Raw genomic sequence first — 18,047 nt, 5'->3', positions numbered from 1 at the left:
TAACTTCTGCGTTGGGTGAAGAAGTCTTTCTGACTGTCCCAAACCTCCTGCTCATCAGCGTTTTATTGGGTGACCCTGCTGGGCCTCTCCCTTCGACTTTGTAAACTTCAGTTGTGTCCCACCTCGGATCTTAGCCACCTTCTTTCCAAACAAGGAAGCCTCAAACACCGTAGCCATTCCTTTCGGAAATAGGCCAGAATGTAAAACACGAGCCACACGCAAAGCTAAAGCTTAACCACGTATTGCCCCCGCTTTTCTGAACCGTGATGGATTGTTCTTGACTGTAGTAAACAAACCAGCCTTCCCCAACCTTTAGGTCTCCACAGCTGAGGCTATTATGTACCAGATGCGAAACCAGGGTCTGAACTGGATTTGCAAAGTGTGGTTTTTGTGGCTTAAGCATTTGGTGCTAGCCATGCCTTATTATTTTAGTGTTTGATGCTGTATTGTGTTTTTACTATTTTTTATTGAGTGGCATTTAAATTACTATTATTATTATTATTATTATTATTATTATTATTATTATTACAAGGTGTGACCGGAAACTTTGGTGAATGGTCACAGAAATCGGACAGCGAGAAATATTCAAACATAAAATCGGCAAAGGAAACAGTGGCAAATGTCAACACAGTTTGTGAGTTATTGATGCGGGATCGGCGTTTGTCCGTCTGATGGCAGAAGAATTGCGTATTCCACGTGAAATCATTACTGGGGTTACTGAGTTGTCCCACCCTCCATATTCCTCAGATCTGCCCCCCCCCCCAGATATCTTTCTTCTTCCAAAACTGAAATCTGCACTGAAAGAGCACAGATTTTCCAACATTTCACACCTCCAAGCTGCTGTGACGAGGGAACTGAAAGCAGCACGAAAATAGGACTTCCCAGAAGTTCCGAACAGTTCTACGAACGTTGTCAATGGTGCACTGTATCAGAGGGGGCCTACTTTGAAGGCCTGTAAGGTATGCATGTTCAAATATTTATCGCTGTCCAATTTCTGTGACCATTCACTGAATTTTCCAGTCACACCTTGTATTATTATTATTGATTGATCTAGCCAGGGTTTATGAGTTTGGTGCCGGCCATGGTTTACGTGTCTGGTGCTAGTCATGATTCATGTGTTTGGGGCTAGCCACAGTTTATGTGTTTTATCCGGACCAAAACTACTGAGGACACCTCCACAACAGAACTAAAAGACTGGTGGTGGACACACAGGAAGCCAAGGACCAGAGAAAGCCAAAGGGTAACTCACCAGCTTCTGGAAAAGGTGGCCAAGCACGACACTGCTGTCCCAGTTCTGGACCTGGGGCCAAAGGCTGTCGTAGAACTCCTTGTGGATCTCGTAGATGTCCTGGATCTTGTAGAAGATGGTCTCGATCTGCTGGATCGTGAGGACAGGCTGGGAAGTGGTGGCTGTTGCTTTTAGGGGCTTCATGGGCTGGAGTGAGCCGGACACAGAGGAAGAGGAAGCATCAGAGAAAGAAAGTTAAACCCTGGGACCCTCCCACATTCTTGTGAACCAGCCTTGTAAAGATAACAAGTCATGGTGCTTCAAACCTACGCTCTGCCTCCATGTTCAGAGGCGGTACCGTATTTTTCGCTCTATAGGACGCACTTTTCCCCCTCCAAAAATGAAGGGGAAATGTTTGTGCGTCCTATGGAGTGAATGCAGGCTTTCGCTGAAGCCTGGAGAGCGAGAGGGGTCAGTGCGCACCGACCCCTCTCGCTCTCCAGGCATCAGGAAGCTATCCGCAAGCCTTCGGAGCGCAGCGGGAGTTCCTGCCGGCTCCAAAGGCTTGCGGATTGCAGCCTGCAGCCCGAGGAGCGCAGTGCTGCGCACCCCGGGCTTCGGGCAGCTATCCGCAATTAAAAAAAAATCTTTATTTCCCCCCCAAAAAACTAGGTGCGCCCTATGGTCCAGTGCGCCCTATAGAGCAAAAAATATGGTAAGTCTTCCGAACACCGCACGTAGCACTAAACCGTGGCTTGCTTACACCATGGTTTGTTTAACAAACCACGAGTTAACCATGAGCAGTTCCACAGACGATAAAAAAACACATACACCATCTGTACGCTACCTTGAGCTCTCTGGAGGAAAAGATGGGGTACAAATGTGAATAATTTAAAAAAGTAAAAATAAATAAATATATATTATCAGACTTTCCTGAACACCTCCGCAGGCGTTTTAAAAAACAAACCAGCTCCCCACAGACCACAGCGGCCCTTTGAAATGTCAAGAGAAGTACTTCGCGAGCTTCCCCATTGCGCCAGAATATGGAAGGGGAAGCTCCCCGTGGGCCCACGCGGGTGTTGCGCAAGGCAGAGCTGCTGTGACTCGGACGCCAGGCTCTCAGGAGGAAGCTGGAAGCTATAAATAGGCCTCAGAGGGACACTTTCGAGATGAGGCCACCAAAAGGAGGCTGCGGAAGACGTGGCCGCTGTCTCGGGACGTCTGCTCCAGCCAGAAACATGCGGAACTCGCAGCTGCATGACGCGGCCATCTTGGAGCAGGCTCTTTCCTTTTCAAGCAGGGAAGGGAAACTTTGGGCTTCCAATTATTGCTGGCCTACAACCTCCATCCATCCCCTTGAGCGATGACCACCCTGCCTGAAAGGGCTAAAGGGAGGGGAGAGGGCTGCGGCGGCACTCAGGACGGGCTGGTTTGTTGTTTAACTATAACACAGCTACTGAGGACCACCTATTCCCATAAGAACTGGCCTGGACTCTGTGCTTGTCACCTGAAGCCCTTCTCTACGTCTATCCTTGAGAGGTACGGAGGGTGGCAACACAAGAACGGGGCCTTTTCTGTGGTGGCTCCCCAACTGCACAATGCTCTCCCCAGAGAGGCTCACCTGGCACCATCATTACATGTCTTTAGGCACCAGGGGAAAAACATTCCTCTTTACCTAGGCTGTCAGCAGCCAGCCTCTTTTGGTGTTTTCCACTGGCCGGGAAGGATCTGTCCTTGTCTCCTCTCCGATTCCCAACCCCACTTCGCCCAACTAGCCAGAGGTGAGTTGGGTTGTTCCTCCCAGCTATTGGTCTCCTCTTCACCAGCAGTCCAGCGCCGAGGGCCTTCTGGTGGTTCCCTCGCTGTGAGAAGCCAAGTTACAGGGAACCAGGCAGAGGGCCTTCTTGGTGGTGGCACCTGCCCTGTGGAACTCCCTCCCACCAGATGTCAAAGAGAACAACAACTACCAGACTTTTAGAAGACATCTGAAGGCAGCCCTCTTTAGGGAAGCTTTTAATGTTTGAGGCATTACTGTATTTTAATATTTTGTTGGAAGCCGCCCAGAGTGGCTGGGGAAATTATTATTATTATTATTATTATTCACCACAGAATCACAGAATTGGAAGGGGCTGGTCCAGCCCCCTTGCGATATGGGGCGTACTCACCAGTAATAGTGCTTCGAGCTGGTTGATGTACATCTCCTCACTGGCCAGGAAATCCTTTAGGACCAACCTTCGCATGTCCACCCCCTTCCCAGCATCTTGTCCACCCTAGAAGAAATAAGATGCCACATGTTAAAAGGCGAGCGGAACCAAGACCCAGCTCCAAAGATGATGGTGATGATTGCAAGTGTCTCTGAGCATGCGGAGACTGAATTTTCTACACTCCCAAGTTGGAGAGTGCAATTGTTTTTTAAAAAATTATATTCCCTTGCAACTCCACAACCCCCCCCCCCCGGCCAGGTAGGCTGGTCTTAAAGGCAGCAACCTGGCCCTGGTTGTCCAGTTGTGTGACCAAGGCAGGATTTGAACACAGGACACCAAGGACCAAAGCAACGACACACGAAGTCCAGTGGCTCAGTGACAGAGCGCCTGCCTTGCATGCAGAATGTTCCAAGTTCAATCCCCACTGGCAACTCCAGGTAGAAGGAAAGACGCCCACCCACCCATCTGAAACCTTAGAGAGCTGCTGCCAGTTAGTGTGGCCAGTACTGAGCTGGACAGACCAATGTTCTGACTAAGTGCAAGGTGGCTTCCTAAGTTCCCAGCACCCTGGCTAAGATGGGGAATGTTGCCTTTACCTGGGGGCTAAGATTTGCATTTCATGGGTCTAAATTGAGGATGCGGGGGATAGTGGTCCTCCAGACATTGATATACACCAACTCCCAGCAACCACCATAGCCAAAGGCCAGGGGATGATGGGAGTTGTAGTCTGGCAATGTCTGGGGGACCACAGATGTTGCCATATCTTGTAGAGCAAAAAAAGAAGTCAACCCAGAGGGTTGATCGCCAAGGGCCCCAATTCACACAGGCCGCTTTCAACATCCCCCATGGATGAATGACAAGATACTATTTTTTAAAGGAAATGAAATTTGCCTCTCACAGAGACGTTTCCTCAAGACAACGTAAACCTGAATCCCCCCTGAATGACTGAATTGCACATTTACCTTGAGGTCCACGACACGATCTGGGAAATGCTGTTTATTTATTTATTAGATTTTTAAAATCCAATAAGTCCAACACACACACACACACACACACACACACACATACACACACGCGGTCTTCAACAGTAAATACACAGAGCTTGAAGCAGTTTATACCATGATTAAAAAAAACAGCACCAGCCAAACAATTTATCCTGAAACAAATTAAATAACGATAACGGAAGACAACTGGACCAGATTTTTTAAAACCACCTAAGTAGAATCAACAAGGTCAGTCAATTAACATCCCCTAACCCATGGGTAGGCAAACTAAGGCCTGGGGGCTGGATCCAGCCCAATCGCCTTCTAAATCCGGCCTGCGGACGGTCTGGGAATCAGTGTGTTTTTACATGAGTAGAATGGGTCCTTTTCTTTAAAATGCATCTCTGGGTTCTTTGTGGGGCATAGGAATTTTTTCATATTCCCCCCCCCCCAATATATAGTCCGCCGTCTGCCCCCAAGGTCTGAGGGACAGTGGACCGACCCCCTGCTGAAAAACTTTGCTGAACCCTGTCATAACCTGTGAAAGGAATGCCAGGTGAATGGTGGCAATCAGAGGTACAAATTTGGTACTCAGTGGTTTTCAACCAGGGGGCCCTGGACCCTGGGGTGCCGTGAATGATGGCTATGGGTGCTGCAGGCAACACTAGCCGCTGTCCCTCTTCCCTTCCCTCCCTCCTCAAATGCCCTCTCATGTCTCTACCTCCCAAAGACTTGCACAGCAAATGGTGTCTCTGGGGCTGGCCAGGAGCTGAGGCAGACTGAGAGTAAGCAAACAAGCAGACGAGTGAGCCCAGCTAGCCAGTCCATCAGCCCTTGCTGCTGGGAACGGACAGACAAGTCCCAGGCCCCTGTGGGGCAGTGTGAAGGGGCACCTCTCTTTGGGGCAGCTCAAAGACCAGGGGCAGCGACGGCAGCTGCCCGGAGGACTCCCAAGGAAGTGGAGAGAGGAGGCTGAAGGATCACTCTACCAGGGATGGTGTTCGGAAAGGGGTTGGAGGTGGCCGGCTTGGCAGGCAAAGGGTGACGTAACTCGGCTGCTGTGCCTCGCAGGGGTGCTGCAGAACAATATAATAATAATTTAAAAAATTATTTATACCCCTCCCTCGCTGGCCAGGGCCGGGCTCAGGGCAGCTAACACCAATAAAATCACAGTAAAAACATAATAAAGGTAAAGGTAAAGGTACCCCTGCCCGAACGGGCCAGTCTTGACAGACTCTGGGGTTGTGCGCCCATCTCACTCAAGAGGCCGGGGGCCAGTGCTGTCCGGAGACACTTCCGGGTCACGTGGCCAGCGTGACATCGCTGCTCTGGTGAGCCTGCACCAGCGCAGCACACGGAAACGCCGTTTACCTTCCCGCTATAAAGCGGTACCTATTTATCTACTTGCACCCGGGGGTGCTTTCGAACTGCTAGGTTGGCAGGCGCTGGGACCGAACAACAGGAGCGCACCCCGCCGCGGGGATTCGAACCGCCGACCTTTCGATCGGCAAGTCCTAGGCGCTGAGGCTTTTACCCACAGCGCCACCCGCGTCCCGAAAAAGAAAAAAAAACATAATAGGGGGGGCAATTTAAAATACAGGTTAAAATGCAATTTAAAATGCAGCCTCATTTTAAAGTAGCCGATAGATCAAGACCATGAAGGGAGGGAAAACATAAGGGTCAGACCGAGTCCAGACCAAAGGCCAGGCGGAACAGCTCTGTCTTGCAGGCCCTGCGGAAAGATGTCAAGGCCCTAGTCTCTTGTGACAGAGCCTTCCACCATGTTGGGGCCAGTGCTGAAAAGGCCCTGGCCCTAGTTGAGACCAATCTAACCACCTTGCGACTTGGGACCTCCAAGGTGTTGTCATTTGTGAACCTTAAGGTCCTCCGCGGGGCAGACCAGGAGAGGCGGTCCCGTAGGTATATAGTTGGTCAAGGGTGCTGTGGACTCAAAGAGGTTGAAAACCTCTGCATTATTCCATTACCTAGCGGGTTTTCCTTCTAAAGATTTCAAAGATGTTTTCCGCAATCATTCTCCCATAAGAGCATGTCAGTGTGGTCACCCCCCAATTTGGTAAGGAGCTGTTTTAAGGCCACCCAAGGGAGCCTGTGGCAGAGGTGAAATTTGAAATGGGGACCCTCTTGGCTCTACCTCTCCAGGACACAGGGGCGGAGGAAGGGGGGTGCAGTGGGGGCGGACACCCCGAGTGTCTTCGCTGAGGGGGTGACATTTGGCGCGCCGCCCACCCGCGACTCCCAAGTCTACCCCGACTTTGCCCCCAAAGGCTATTGAGACTAACCAATATACCGCTAGAGTGCATATGGCGCCTCTAAACCAGAGATTCCTAGAATTGTGGCTTGCACGATCCAAATAATATGATAAAATTCACAACGGTAAACATTAATGGCAGATTCCAAATAACTACTTAGTTCAATTTATTCATTGAAATTGATGGCCTTGGTTCAGTTATAGTCCTTCTTTTACACCTCCAGAGCCCCCTGCCCCACAATAAATCCACTGCCCCCTAAGGGGTGGTAATGTCCACTTTGGGGGATCACTGACCTAACCAGCCAAAACATTCTCTATTTTCACAGTCTTTTAAAATATCCTTTTTAAAAAACAGGATGCTTCTGAATACCACTCACTGGAAGTCAGAGGCAAGGAGAGTCGCTGCTGCCCCATATTTGGGTCTCGCTGGGGGTCTTCCCTTTGCGGCATCAGTGCAGATGCAGGAGGCTGGATCGCATGGGACCCCCTTCTGGCCTGATCCAGCGGCTGGGCTTCTCTGACACTCTCAGGTTAAAATGCCGGTGGCAGAACAGCTCATTTCGAATGCCTCCTTGCAGAGACGCTCGTTTTGGTTTGCTTTGCATTAATTGCGGTTCATTTGCACTGTAAACCCTCCAGCTGACGTATTACTACAGAGGCTGCCTTTATGCGTCCACCAAACAAGCGGTTATCGCTGGGTGGTGTTGCTTGGGAAAACAAAGCAGGTACAAATGAGGGCAGGTCATAGGAGCGCCGGAAATGGCCCTATGGGGAGTCAAAAGCCAGTGTTCCACCTAGGCTCAGGGTTGTCGACACTGACCGGCAGCAGCTCTCCAGGGGGCATTCAGGCGGGGGACATTCCCAGGCCTACCTGGAGAAGCTGGGGACTGGACCCAGGGTCTTCTGTTTGCAAGTCAGGTGCTTTGCCGCTAGCTGCAGCTCTGCCCCTAAAAATGAAACAAGGCTCCGGTCCTCATGGTTCTGAATCAACAGCTGATTTAAACAGGGGAAGCCTCCACATCGGACCACGAGACCACCTGCCACAGTGCTGTCTACACCAGGGATCAGCAAACCTTTTCGGCAGGGGGCCAGTCCACTATCCCTCAGACCTTGTAGGGGGCCGGACTATATATTTTTTTTGGGGGGGGGATGAAAAAATTCCTATGCCTCACAAATAACCCAGAGATGCATTTTAAATAAAAGGACACATTCTACTCATGTAAAAACACGCTGCTTCCCAGACCGTCCATGGTCCGGATTTAGAAGGCGATTGGGCCGGATCCGGCCTCCAGGCCTTAGTTTGCCTGCCCATGGTCTACACCAGCAGTTCTCAATCTGTGGGTCCCCAGATGTTCTTGGACTACAACTCCCATCATCCCTGAGCGCTGGCCTTGCAAGCTAGGGATGATGGGAGTTGTAGTTCAACATCTGGGGACCCACAGGTTGAGAGCTGCTGGTCTACACTGACCGGCAGAGGCTCTTCAATGTTCCAGGCGGGCGACATGCCCAGTGGGCGTACCTCGCAAGCTTGTTGGGATAAGTAATAGGAACAGAGGCAGAGGAATCAACCCTACTAGTTCCCCCTAAGCTCCTTGGAAGAAGGGAAGGAAAGAGCCTGACAAACAAACCACCTTTTTTTCTTCTTGCTTTCCAGCAGTTGGAGAGCTTTGTTGTCACTTGTCTACATTCGGAGGGAAAACCACTTAAGATCTCGCCGTCCTCAGGCGGCTCCAACATGGGGCCTGCTGGGGCTCGACTCCCTCTCTGTTTTGCCCCCTTCCAACCTCCCACTCAGTGCCGCAGGCGCCCCACGGATCCAAACCCTTTCCCCCAGCCAATAGCACAACGCAAAGAGCCTGAACGCCCCATGGGCTGCCAGCCTGGGCCTGGCAGGGCTGGACTCACACATCACAAACACAGAGGAGAGGAAAGCACACACACAAGTCAAAAGAGCTTTCAGCTGCTGTACACAAAAAGGGCACATTCCCAACCCAGGAAAGAATGAATAAAAAAAACCCTTCCACTCCGCTCCCAGGACTTAATTTGTGTGCCTGGCACCAAAACTTCCTGTAAGCTGAGCTTGCCAGCTCCAAAAGGGGAGCTGGAGGAGAGGCCTGCAATTACTCAGCAACGAAGCAACAGCAAAAATAAATGCTCTCTGCCCATGCTCAGAGGCAAACCATCGTTGCAGCAACACTCCCCCAGCCACCCAAAAAAGCCTGAGGCTTTGGCACTGAAAATCATTTATTTTCTTGGAGAAAGTTGAACGTCGTGCTCAAACTAAGCCCTTGCATCTGAGCAGGGCTGTTCCAAAAGCATAGGGGGATTTAGAAATGGAGAGGGTTAGTTTTAGGCAGCAACTGTTGAGGGGGAAAGAGAGAAAAAAGAAAGGCAGAGAAATATATCGGCTCCAGCCCAAACAAACAGCCTTATCAGCCCCTGCTGACCTCCAGCTTTCTGCAAACCCCAAACCCTTTTACCTCCAGAGGTGGGAGGACCAGGCTGGGAAAAAGACAGACCTGGAAGCCCTTGTTGCTAAGCTCACACAAATCGCCAACAACATCTCGCTCCCAAGAGGCCCCCAAATCCTGGGAAAACCCTGGAATTATATCAAGAAGGAGCAAGAAAGAGAGACTATGGCAGCTTCACCAGAGCACATCTAGATGTAAACCACAGCCCTGGAAAGCCCAGAGCTCCAAACTACAAGAGTGCCTCTGGCCATATACAGGTATTATTATTATTATTATTATTATTATTATTATTATTATTATTCCCTCCATCACAGAACAAGGTGGCATTGAAGAGGCAGGGTGTCCTGCAACACCTTGAAATCAGCCACCCCTTGGCGGCACCTCTGGGGAATCGAGTGAGGGGCTGAACCCGCAGCAAAAGCCCCCCTCCCCATTTTATTTATTGCATGAACAGCAAACTGTCATCTCTTAAGGAGCTCCAAGCGGCGTACGCAGTCCCCCCCCCCGCTTAGTCCCCACGCCAACGCTGCGATGTGGGCTGGGCTCAGAAGCAGCAAGTTGCCCTAAATGGACACGGGTTTCGTGACGGAGCTGGGATTCGAACCCTGTCCCAAGCCTGGCACTCTATAGCCGCTGCACCCGTATGGGCTCAATGCCAGTGCAATGCCCAACTTAAGCCTTCAGTGGCCAGGCTACTGGGTCCTTCTGCCCCCTTTGGAAGCCCCCGTGCCAGTCCTGGAGGATTAGGCAGACACAAAGAGCCCGCCTCGCCCCAATTGCGTGCCCACCTTCTCCGAGGCCGGCGAGCTGGGGGTAGCAGGCCTCTCCTCTTCCTCTTCTTCGAGGACCTTATCGAGATAGCCAATGGCTTCCTCTTCTTCTTGCATGGCTCCCCGGGCTCTGGGAAGAAGTCGGCCCCCCTCAGAGGAGCCAGGGGGCAGCCAGGCCTGGCATCGCCGCCTGGCACGGCCTCCTTCCGAGGAAGAGAGCCATTCCCGGGCACCGCAGCCCGGGACGGCACACACCCCAAACGCAACCCGCACCCTTTTTTCCAGAAGAGGCAAAGTCCGCGGCCAAGAAACTCAACTCCTGTGGGAAAAAAGCAAAGGAGGAGAAGAGAAGCCAGGAAACAGGAGGCTTAGCTTAACCCCTTCCCTGGGCTGGCAGCACGCATGGCTCCCGTCTCTCGGTCTTTTCTTTCCGCCGTCCTTGCCCAGCCTTGGCGCTCGTCCAGCAGACAGGAAGCGCCAGCCTCGCCCGCTGGCCTGCCCTCGGTAGGTGGGGAAAAGGACCCTCTCTCCGAGATACCCACGCCGGGCAAAACGAGATATATGTATATATTTTTAAGAAGAAAGAGGAGGTTGTTTCTCTCTCTCTCTCCGGTGCCAAGAGAAATGGGGAAAGTTCGTGGGAAGGAACTCTTTGAGGAAGCAGCTTTTTTCCGTGGTGCAGGAGGGCGGAGAGGTAGAAGAGGAGGAGGAGGCTAAATGCACCCCCTTAAAAAAAACCTGGAGGAGGGAAAAAGCAAGGACACAAATGCCACCGGGTGGTTGGAAGAGGAAAGAAGGAAAGATGGATCCCAAACTTGCAGCAGTCCCATTTGGAAGAAGCAGGTGCAGAAATCACCTGCTAAAAAGCAACTAAAAACTACTGTCCCCAACCGCAGGACGGCCTCTCAGGAAGGAAATGCAAGTGTCCCGGCCACAAGGCTTCCTAGGCTGGGGCTCAGTTTTTTCCTCAGCCAAAAGACGGGGCTGACGACAACAGCCCGCCTCGCAAGACTGTTGTGAAGATGGCCCAAGGTTTGTGTGCAGAGTGGGGACAACAACATTCGAGTTCCCCCAGGGTAAAAGACGGGGGTATGAATAAATAAATAAATACAGTGGTACCTCGGGTTACATATGCTTCAGGTTACATACGCTTCAGGTTACAGACTCCGCTAACCCAGAAGTAGTACCTTGGGTTAAGAACTTTGCTTCAGGATGAGAACAGAAATTGCGTAACGGCGGCCCGGCAGCAGCAGGAGGCCCCATTAGCTAAAGTGGTGCTTCAGGTTAAGAACAGTTTCAGGTTAAGTACGGACCTCCAGAACGAATTAAGTACTTAACCCGAGGTACCACTGTATAAGAATTGTAATAATTGGTTAATGGAGAGTTGGGAAAAGGTCCTTTCTGTAGTGAAGTGTTAGGGCAGGGGTCAGCAAACTTTTCCAGCAGGGGGCCGGTCCACTGCCCCTCAGACCTTGGGGGGGGGCAGACTATATTTTGAAAAAAAATATGAACGAATTCTTATGCCCCACAAATAACCCAGGGATGCATTTTAAATAAAAGGACACATTCTACTCATGTAAAAACATGCTGATTCCTGGACCGTCCGCGGGCTGCATTTAGAAGGCGATTGGGCCAGATCCAGCCCCCAGGCCTTAGTTTGCCTATCCATGTGTTAGGGGAATGCGAGTCAGCGTGTCTCAGTGGTTAAAGTGCCAGACTAGGGTGAGAGAGGCCCTGGGTTTGAATTTCCACCCAGCCCCAAAGTGTGTTGGGTTACTGCAGGCTGGCTGCTCTCTGCCTCGCAGGGTTGTTGGTGAGGATTGTTTTTGTGGGGGAGAATGACCTAGGCTCTCCTGAGGGCCTTAGGAGAAGGGTAGACTATTGCTCTAAACAGCAACAAACAAATATTTCTGCAAAAAGAAGGAAGAAAGGGGAGGGGACACAGGACGTCTCGGGGTCTTGAAATAGTTTTTAAAGCTGCAAGAAGGACTGGCATCCACAGCATCCCACTGGCTCAGGAGAGTCACAAAAATGTATTTCCAGCTCTGCCTATGCAGGCTTCTGAGACACACAGAACGTTTCTTTGGCCCAGGTGAAGAGTCCTGTCTGATGCATAAGCCTGCATATACGTTTCCTAACAAACACAGAAGAACTATATGTATATAGATATATCTTCTCTTTCTCTGTTTCTCTCCTCCAAGACGAAAAGTGCGCAAGCACAAAGTGCATATAACTTTCTGGGAATGAGCTCAGCCACAATAAGACTGGGGATGGGTGAGAGGGGGAAACCACCCATACAGATGGGAATCCCTGCTAGCTAGCGGCCCCCCTGGAAAGGGCATCAGGGGCGAGAAGTGGATTGCACACAGCTGTAGAGACCCAGCAAGGGAAAAAAGAAGCCTTCTCATCTGCAACAAGGAAGAAAAAGGGGAAGCCGCAGACCACAGAGTTTGCATAGGCAGCTTTTTCTGCTACTCTGGGGAGCTGGTCAGGGGGGAGAGAAGAACCGCCTTCTTTTCCCACCGCCTCTGAGCAAATATACTCCTTCCTGGGCAATTTCACTCCCTGCAAAAATTCACAAATTCACCTTGACGAAGCAGTGATCTTGTGCAAAATTAAACTGTGCTACTAAATGGGTTTTCATATTGTGTTTTAATGTTGTAACCTCCTCTGGGAACTAAGGGTGAATACTACTACTACTACTACTAATACTAATAATAATAATAATAAGTGTTTGAGCATGGGGGATTAAATTCTGCACCATGGCAGTCCAAAATCCAGCCATTGTGGCACCGGAGAGGATCGCTCCTAACACCAGGAAATCGTCCAGTTAAGCTGAATGTTGGAGGGTTCAGGACAGACAGAAGAACCTCCTTCTTCATGTGGTTAACCTATGGAACTCCCTCCCACAGGAGGCAGCGATGGTCGCCAACCTGGATGGCTTTTAAAGAGGATGAGGCAAATTCACAGAGGAGGAAAGGGATATTAATTTGATGCTGAATTGATTTCAGAATGAATTGATTTTAGAATGTATTTTAATTAATTGATTGGGGTTTTATGTAAACTGTGTTACTTTTACTGTTGTTAGCCGCTCTGAGCCCGGCTTCAGCTGGGGAGGGTGGGATATAAATTATTATTATTATTAATTATTAATTATTATTATTATTATTACTACTACGAGCCTGGATGGCTATGCGCTGCCTCCACAGTCAGAGGCAGTGGTGCTTCTGAAGACCACAGAAGGGGAAAGACTGGCCTGATCCTGATCCAGCACGCTCCTCTTATGTCCTTGAGCTGGACATGGAGCTGGGAAGGGGGAGAGAAAATTCAGCTTCATCTGCTCCCTCTCTGCCCGACAATCGGCTTCTCCCAACCTAGCCTGTGGTCTACCTCACAGGGTTGTCGCAAGAGAAGCGGGGGGGGGGTGCGAACAGGGCACATGCTTTGGAGGAAACCGTAATAAAGAAATGCAAAAAGAACAAGCCGCCGCCTAGAAGCACAGAGTTGGGGAGCCCCTCAGAGGTCCTCTAGCCCACCCCTGTCAGCCCCCCGCTTAAGACAGGACGCAATCATGGCAGGGTTCAAATCCCCACTTTGCCATGAAGGTTTCACCGGGTGACCTTGGGCCACTCGCTGCCTCTCCGCCAAAACTACCTCACAGGGTGGTTGTGATTCTGCCTAAACACCTCTAACTAAGTCCCCACCCTGTGCCAGTTCAGCAGGACATTCTCTGCCTGGTTACATGGAAGTCACACTGCTTATTTTATTTTAAAAGCATTTTTATCGTTTTTCAATCAAACAATAGACTTACAGGAAAACCGGCACTAGCAGGGCACCCGTGTTATCGTTTTCTTGCAATACGCTTGGACTAACGTGAAATACAACAAGTGTATCAAGCAGGCTGTTTGTGTGTTTTTACACTATTTTGCCTCCCTCGTAGTAATTTTCCTGAACAGAGCCGTCAGAGATGCAGCAGGATCCTCCGGTCCATTAGGCTTTCTCTAGAATCTGTTGACATCCATAAGGGCTAGAAACTTGATGTTTGGATGACAATTCCCATCATCCCTGACCACTGGTCCTGTTAGCTAGGGATCATGGGAGTTGTAGGCCAAAACATCTGGAGGGCCGAAGGTTGGGGATGCCTGCTCTAGTCCAATGCAACAAAAACAATTAGCCACAATAGTTTTAAAATATATAAAAAAGCAATAAATTAAAAACAGGTTAAAACATGCTTGAAATCACACAAAAACCACATGTAACATAACGTGCGGTTTTACCTGCCCCTTAAGGAAAGGATTTGTGTGGGGAATCGGGGGGGGGGGCGGGGGCAGGAGAGGCAAAGCTGGGTAGTGGAGGGAGAAGAGAGAGCACAGTCAGGGATAAGTAGTAGAGAGCCTTTAAAAAAAAAGGACAATGAGGACTAGAGACTTGAAGCCAAGACAAAACTGGGAGAAGGAGCCAGCGCAGGGAATATGAAGGAGTAGGCGACGGTCGTGACAGGGGCCTCAAAGCCAGACACACTTTCCACCCAGGACAACGTGGAAGGTTAAGAGTTAACTGCAAAGGAACGGGAGGATTTGTGGGTTTTAAGGCTTGCAAATCCCCTCAGCTATGGGGCCTCAGCCTCAACAAAGGCAAGCTATTTTCCATGGGGGTTGCAGGGCTTTTCTTCTGCATGCTCCCCACAGCAAAAACCCTGGCGCTGCAACACACACACACACCCAATCACCCACCATACTGAATTTTGATTCTTAAATCAGGTACGCTATATGGGGGACAGGTGTCGTTTTTTCTAATCAGAAACCTTAAAAAAAGAAAAGGAAAAGAAGTGTGGTAGCTCATTATGGCCACCAGGTGGGGCAAGGAGCCCAGATCACAGGAAGTTGGTGCCCTCCTAACCTGAGATTTTAAAATGAAGACCTGGCAGAAAGTGATTTCCAGGTCTAGGAAGCTGCCTTATACCATCTACCTCAGTATTGCTTACACTAACTGGCAGCAGCTGTCCGGGATTTCAGGCGGGGAAATTCTGGTCCTCATGCTTCTGTAATAAGGACTGATTTAAAGAGAAGCTGCTTTATACTGAATGAGAACCTGACTCCACCCAGCTCACTATTATTGCCCACACGGACGGGCAGCTACGTCCACAGCCCCACCAGGAGATACCGGGAATCGAACATGGGACCTTCTGCATGCAGATCAGGCCCTTCTTTGCCTTCCCAGGTAGCAGGCCGCGAAAGAGGCCTTCTCTGCCCAAGGCCTCAGGGCCAGTTGAAGAAGAGGAAACCGCAAGCACTCAAGACCAAGGGGGTCCCCTCGTACCACAGCCTTCAGACACATTTCATAAAATCCATACACCTCTGGATTGCAAAAATGCAAAACAAAATCTCAAAGCAGTTTACAAAAAAAAGATAAAATATTAAAACAACAGATCGAGTCGGAAGGGACCGGGGGTCATCTAGTCCAACCCCCTGCAATGCGATGAAAACAATTAAGCACAATAGTTTAAAACATTCAAAAAATTAAAATAAGCAAGAAAAAAAATTAAAAGGTGCTACATTCCAGATAACTGGGTAGGCTTGCCGAAACGGAAAGGTTTTAATCAGGGACAGAAAAGAGGACAGTAAAGTTTCCTGCCTGGTGTCAATAGGCAGGAGTTCCAAAGGGCAGCTGGAGTTCTTACAAATGCAAACAGATATTTTGTGCCATCTGTAACAGATTGAAGCTGTTGAGAGGGCATCAAACTGCTTATGGTAACCGCACACCCTTGGGTGGGTCTAGGAGGAGAGGCTTCCCAGGCACTGGCCAATAGCACCCTGCAAACGTGGCTCTGGTGCCTTTCCGTAATAAGGTTGAAGATCATATTTCCACCTCGCCTGCCTTTCACAACATGCAAAGCAACTTTGCAAAGTCCTTTACACCTCCGCAACATCTTATCAGCTCTTGGGTTTTAAAAACGCAAATGTCCCACAACCCGCTCCAGCACGAGAGAATCGCCGAATTAGACACATTAAATAAATAAAACAAACACAGGATTTAAAGATAGGTCTGCTTCTCCCATGCTCAAATTTAAACAGCAAAAAGGGGGGGTCACCCCTCACGTCTGCCCCCCACCTCCACAATCTGTCCCACAGAAATGACCTCTTCACAAAGAACATAGTTAAATCTATGGAACTCCTCTCCCAGAAGGGCTGGAAAATTCCTCCCTGCCTGGAACCCTGGACAGCTGCTGCCGGTCAGTGCAGACAATACTGAGGTAGGTGGGCAAGCAGCTTGACTCGGTAAATGTGAAGCACGTTATCATAGCAATGCATAATAAACCATCACCAACAACAAAGGGGGGGTGGCATTTTTGGCCGGACCCCCAATCACTTACCACAGTCCCCAGTCCATCCGCTGGGGTTGGCGAGAGGCTCTCGCACCCGTCTCCGCCGTTCCCGCCCTCTTGGCTGCGGGCGCTGAGCTGAGGAGACATGGTGGGCGACTCGTCAATGTAGGGCATGGTCTCTGAGCCCCCAGGGGGGGCCTTGGGCTCCTCGTTCCCTTCAGCGTCATAATCCTCCATGCCATAGTTGAAATCTGTCAACAGGACCAGAGAGAGAGGGCCGGTCACTCAAAGTCTGACGGGGAGTTCTGGGCCAAGATGGCAGCAAGTCGTGAGAGCGCTGTGTAATTGTTTTCATTCATTCATTTACTTATTGCATTTCTATCCCGCTTTTTTCACGAAGGAGCTTGAGGCGGCGTACAGTGGTACCTCAGGTTACATACGGTTCAGGTTACACACTCTGCTAACCCAGAAATAGTACCTCGGGTTAAGAACTTTGCTTCAGGATGAGAACAGAAATTGCGTAGGCGGCGCAGCGGAGGCCCCATTAGCTAAAGTGGTGCTTCAGGTTAAGAACAGTTTCAGGTTAAGAACGGACCTCCGGAACGAATTAAGTACTTAACCTGAGGTACCACTGTACATCGTTCTCCCATTCCGCGTTTAATCCCTCACAACAACCCTGTGAGGTAAGGATAGAGGCTGAGAGGCAGGCCCTGTGGCCCAAGGTCACATATCCAGTGAGCTTTATGCCCAAGAGGGGATTCGAACCCATGTCTCTCCCAGATCCTAGTCTGACACTCTAACCGCCACGGTGGCGCAGCACTACTGCCCGGACGTTGTCATTGATTTGTCACCAGATTCTGTCTTAACGTTTTAAGTGTATTTTCGCTTATTGCATTTATAAATTTTAAATTTATTGTTGTACATTGTTTTAAATGTTTGTTTTCCTTCTGGGATTGTACCCCCAAGTGTGTTTTATAAGCTGGTCTCTGGCCGTAATAAATTATCTATCTCTCTCTCTCTATTGATTTGTCATAAATTGGCTTGAGTTACTTCTGTTAAAAAAAGAAGTGACTAGTAAGTTGAATAATAATAATACTGAAATTTGTTGTAAGTCGAGGACTAATACATTTATTAAGAAAATCATAACCATACAGGGAACCCCCATTTATGTGTATTCAATATGTGTATGACTCTACATTTGCACATCGCACCAATCCTGGAAGTGAAGAGTCCCGAAAACATCACAAAAAGGGGCAGAACGGGGTGTTTGCAGGATTTCCCAACCATGTTTCAAATATACGCAATTTCACTTAAACATACGGTGCCTTGGAGCGTCAAGGTGGGGTGGCCTGTATTCTGAGCCCCTCTGTAAACCTCTCACACCTGAATTGTCATCAGGCTATTAAAGCCCCTTCCCCCTTTTATAAGCATCGGTGGGCGGGGTTCTGATGTCACTTCCCCTAGCCGCTCACAAACATGACAATGACAAACCTAGACAGCATCTTAAAAAGCAGAGACATCACCTTGCCAACAAAGGTCCGTATAGTTAAAGCCATGGTTTTCCCAGTAGTGATGTATGGAAGTGAGAGCTGGACCATCAAGAAGGCTGATCACCGAAGAATGGATGCTTTTGAATTCTGGTGCTGGAGGAGACTCTTGAGAGTCCCATGGACTGCAAGAAGATCAAGCCTCTCCATTCTGAAGGAAATCAGCCCTGAGTGCTCACTGGAAGGACAGATCCTGAAGCTGAGGCTCCGAGACTTTGGCCACCTCATGAGAAGAGAAGACTCCCTGGAA

At 49.7% G+C, this 18,047-nt stretch overlaps 1 protein-coding gene across 3 annotated transcripts in view; it reads right to left on the bottom strand.

Annotated features, from left to right (window-relative positions):
- ABR (ABR activator of RhoGEF and GTPase) overlaps nt 1-18,047 on the bottom strand; it is a 132,257-nt gene that overhangs the window by 68,760 nt on the left and 45,450 nt on the right. For 2 of the 3 annotated variants that reach the window (XM_082201717.1, XM_082201718.1), the window contains exons 2-4: nt 16,299-16,501; nt 3,394-3,498; nt 1,250-1,435 (exon numbers count right to left, since the gene is read on the bottom strand). In XM_082201717.1, coding sequence (XP_082057843.1) covers nt 1,250-1,435; nt 3,394-3,498; nt 16,299-16,501 — 494 coding nt within the window. Of the gene's footprint in view, nt 1-1,249; nt 1,436-3,393; nt 3,499-9,943; nt 10,579-16,298; nt 16,502-18,047 lie in introns of those variants that run through there. The other variant, XM_082201719.1, reaches the window with a different exon arrangement.

Source organism: Podarcis vaucheri (genome assembly GCF_965113315.1).
Source record: "Podarcis vaucheri genome assembly, chromosome: 15".
Lineage (NCBI taxonomy): Eukaryota > Metazoa > Chordata > Lepidosauria > Squamata > Lacertidae > Podarcis > Podarcis vaucheri.
This window is presented reverse-complemented; position numbering and strand designations above follow the sequence as displayed.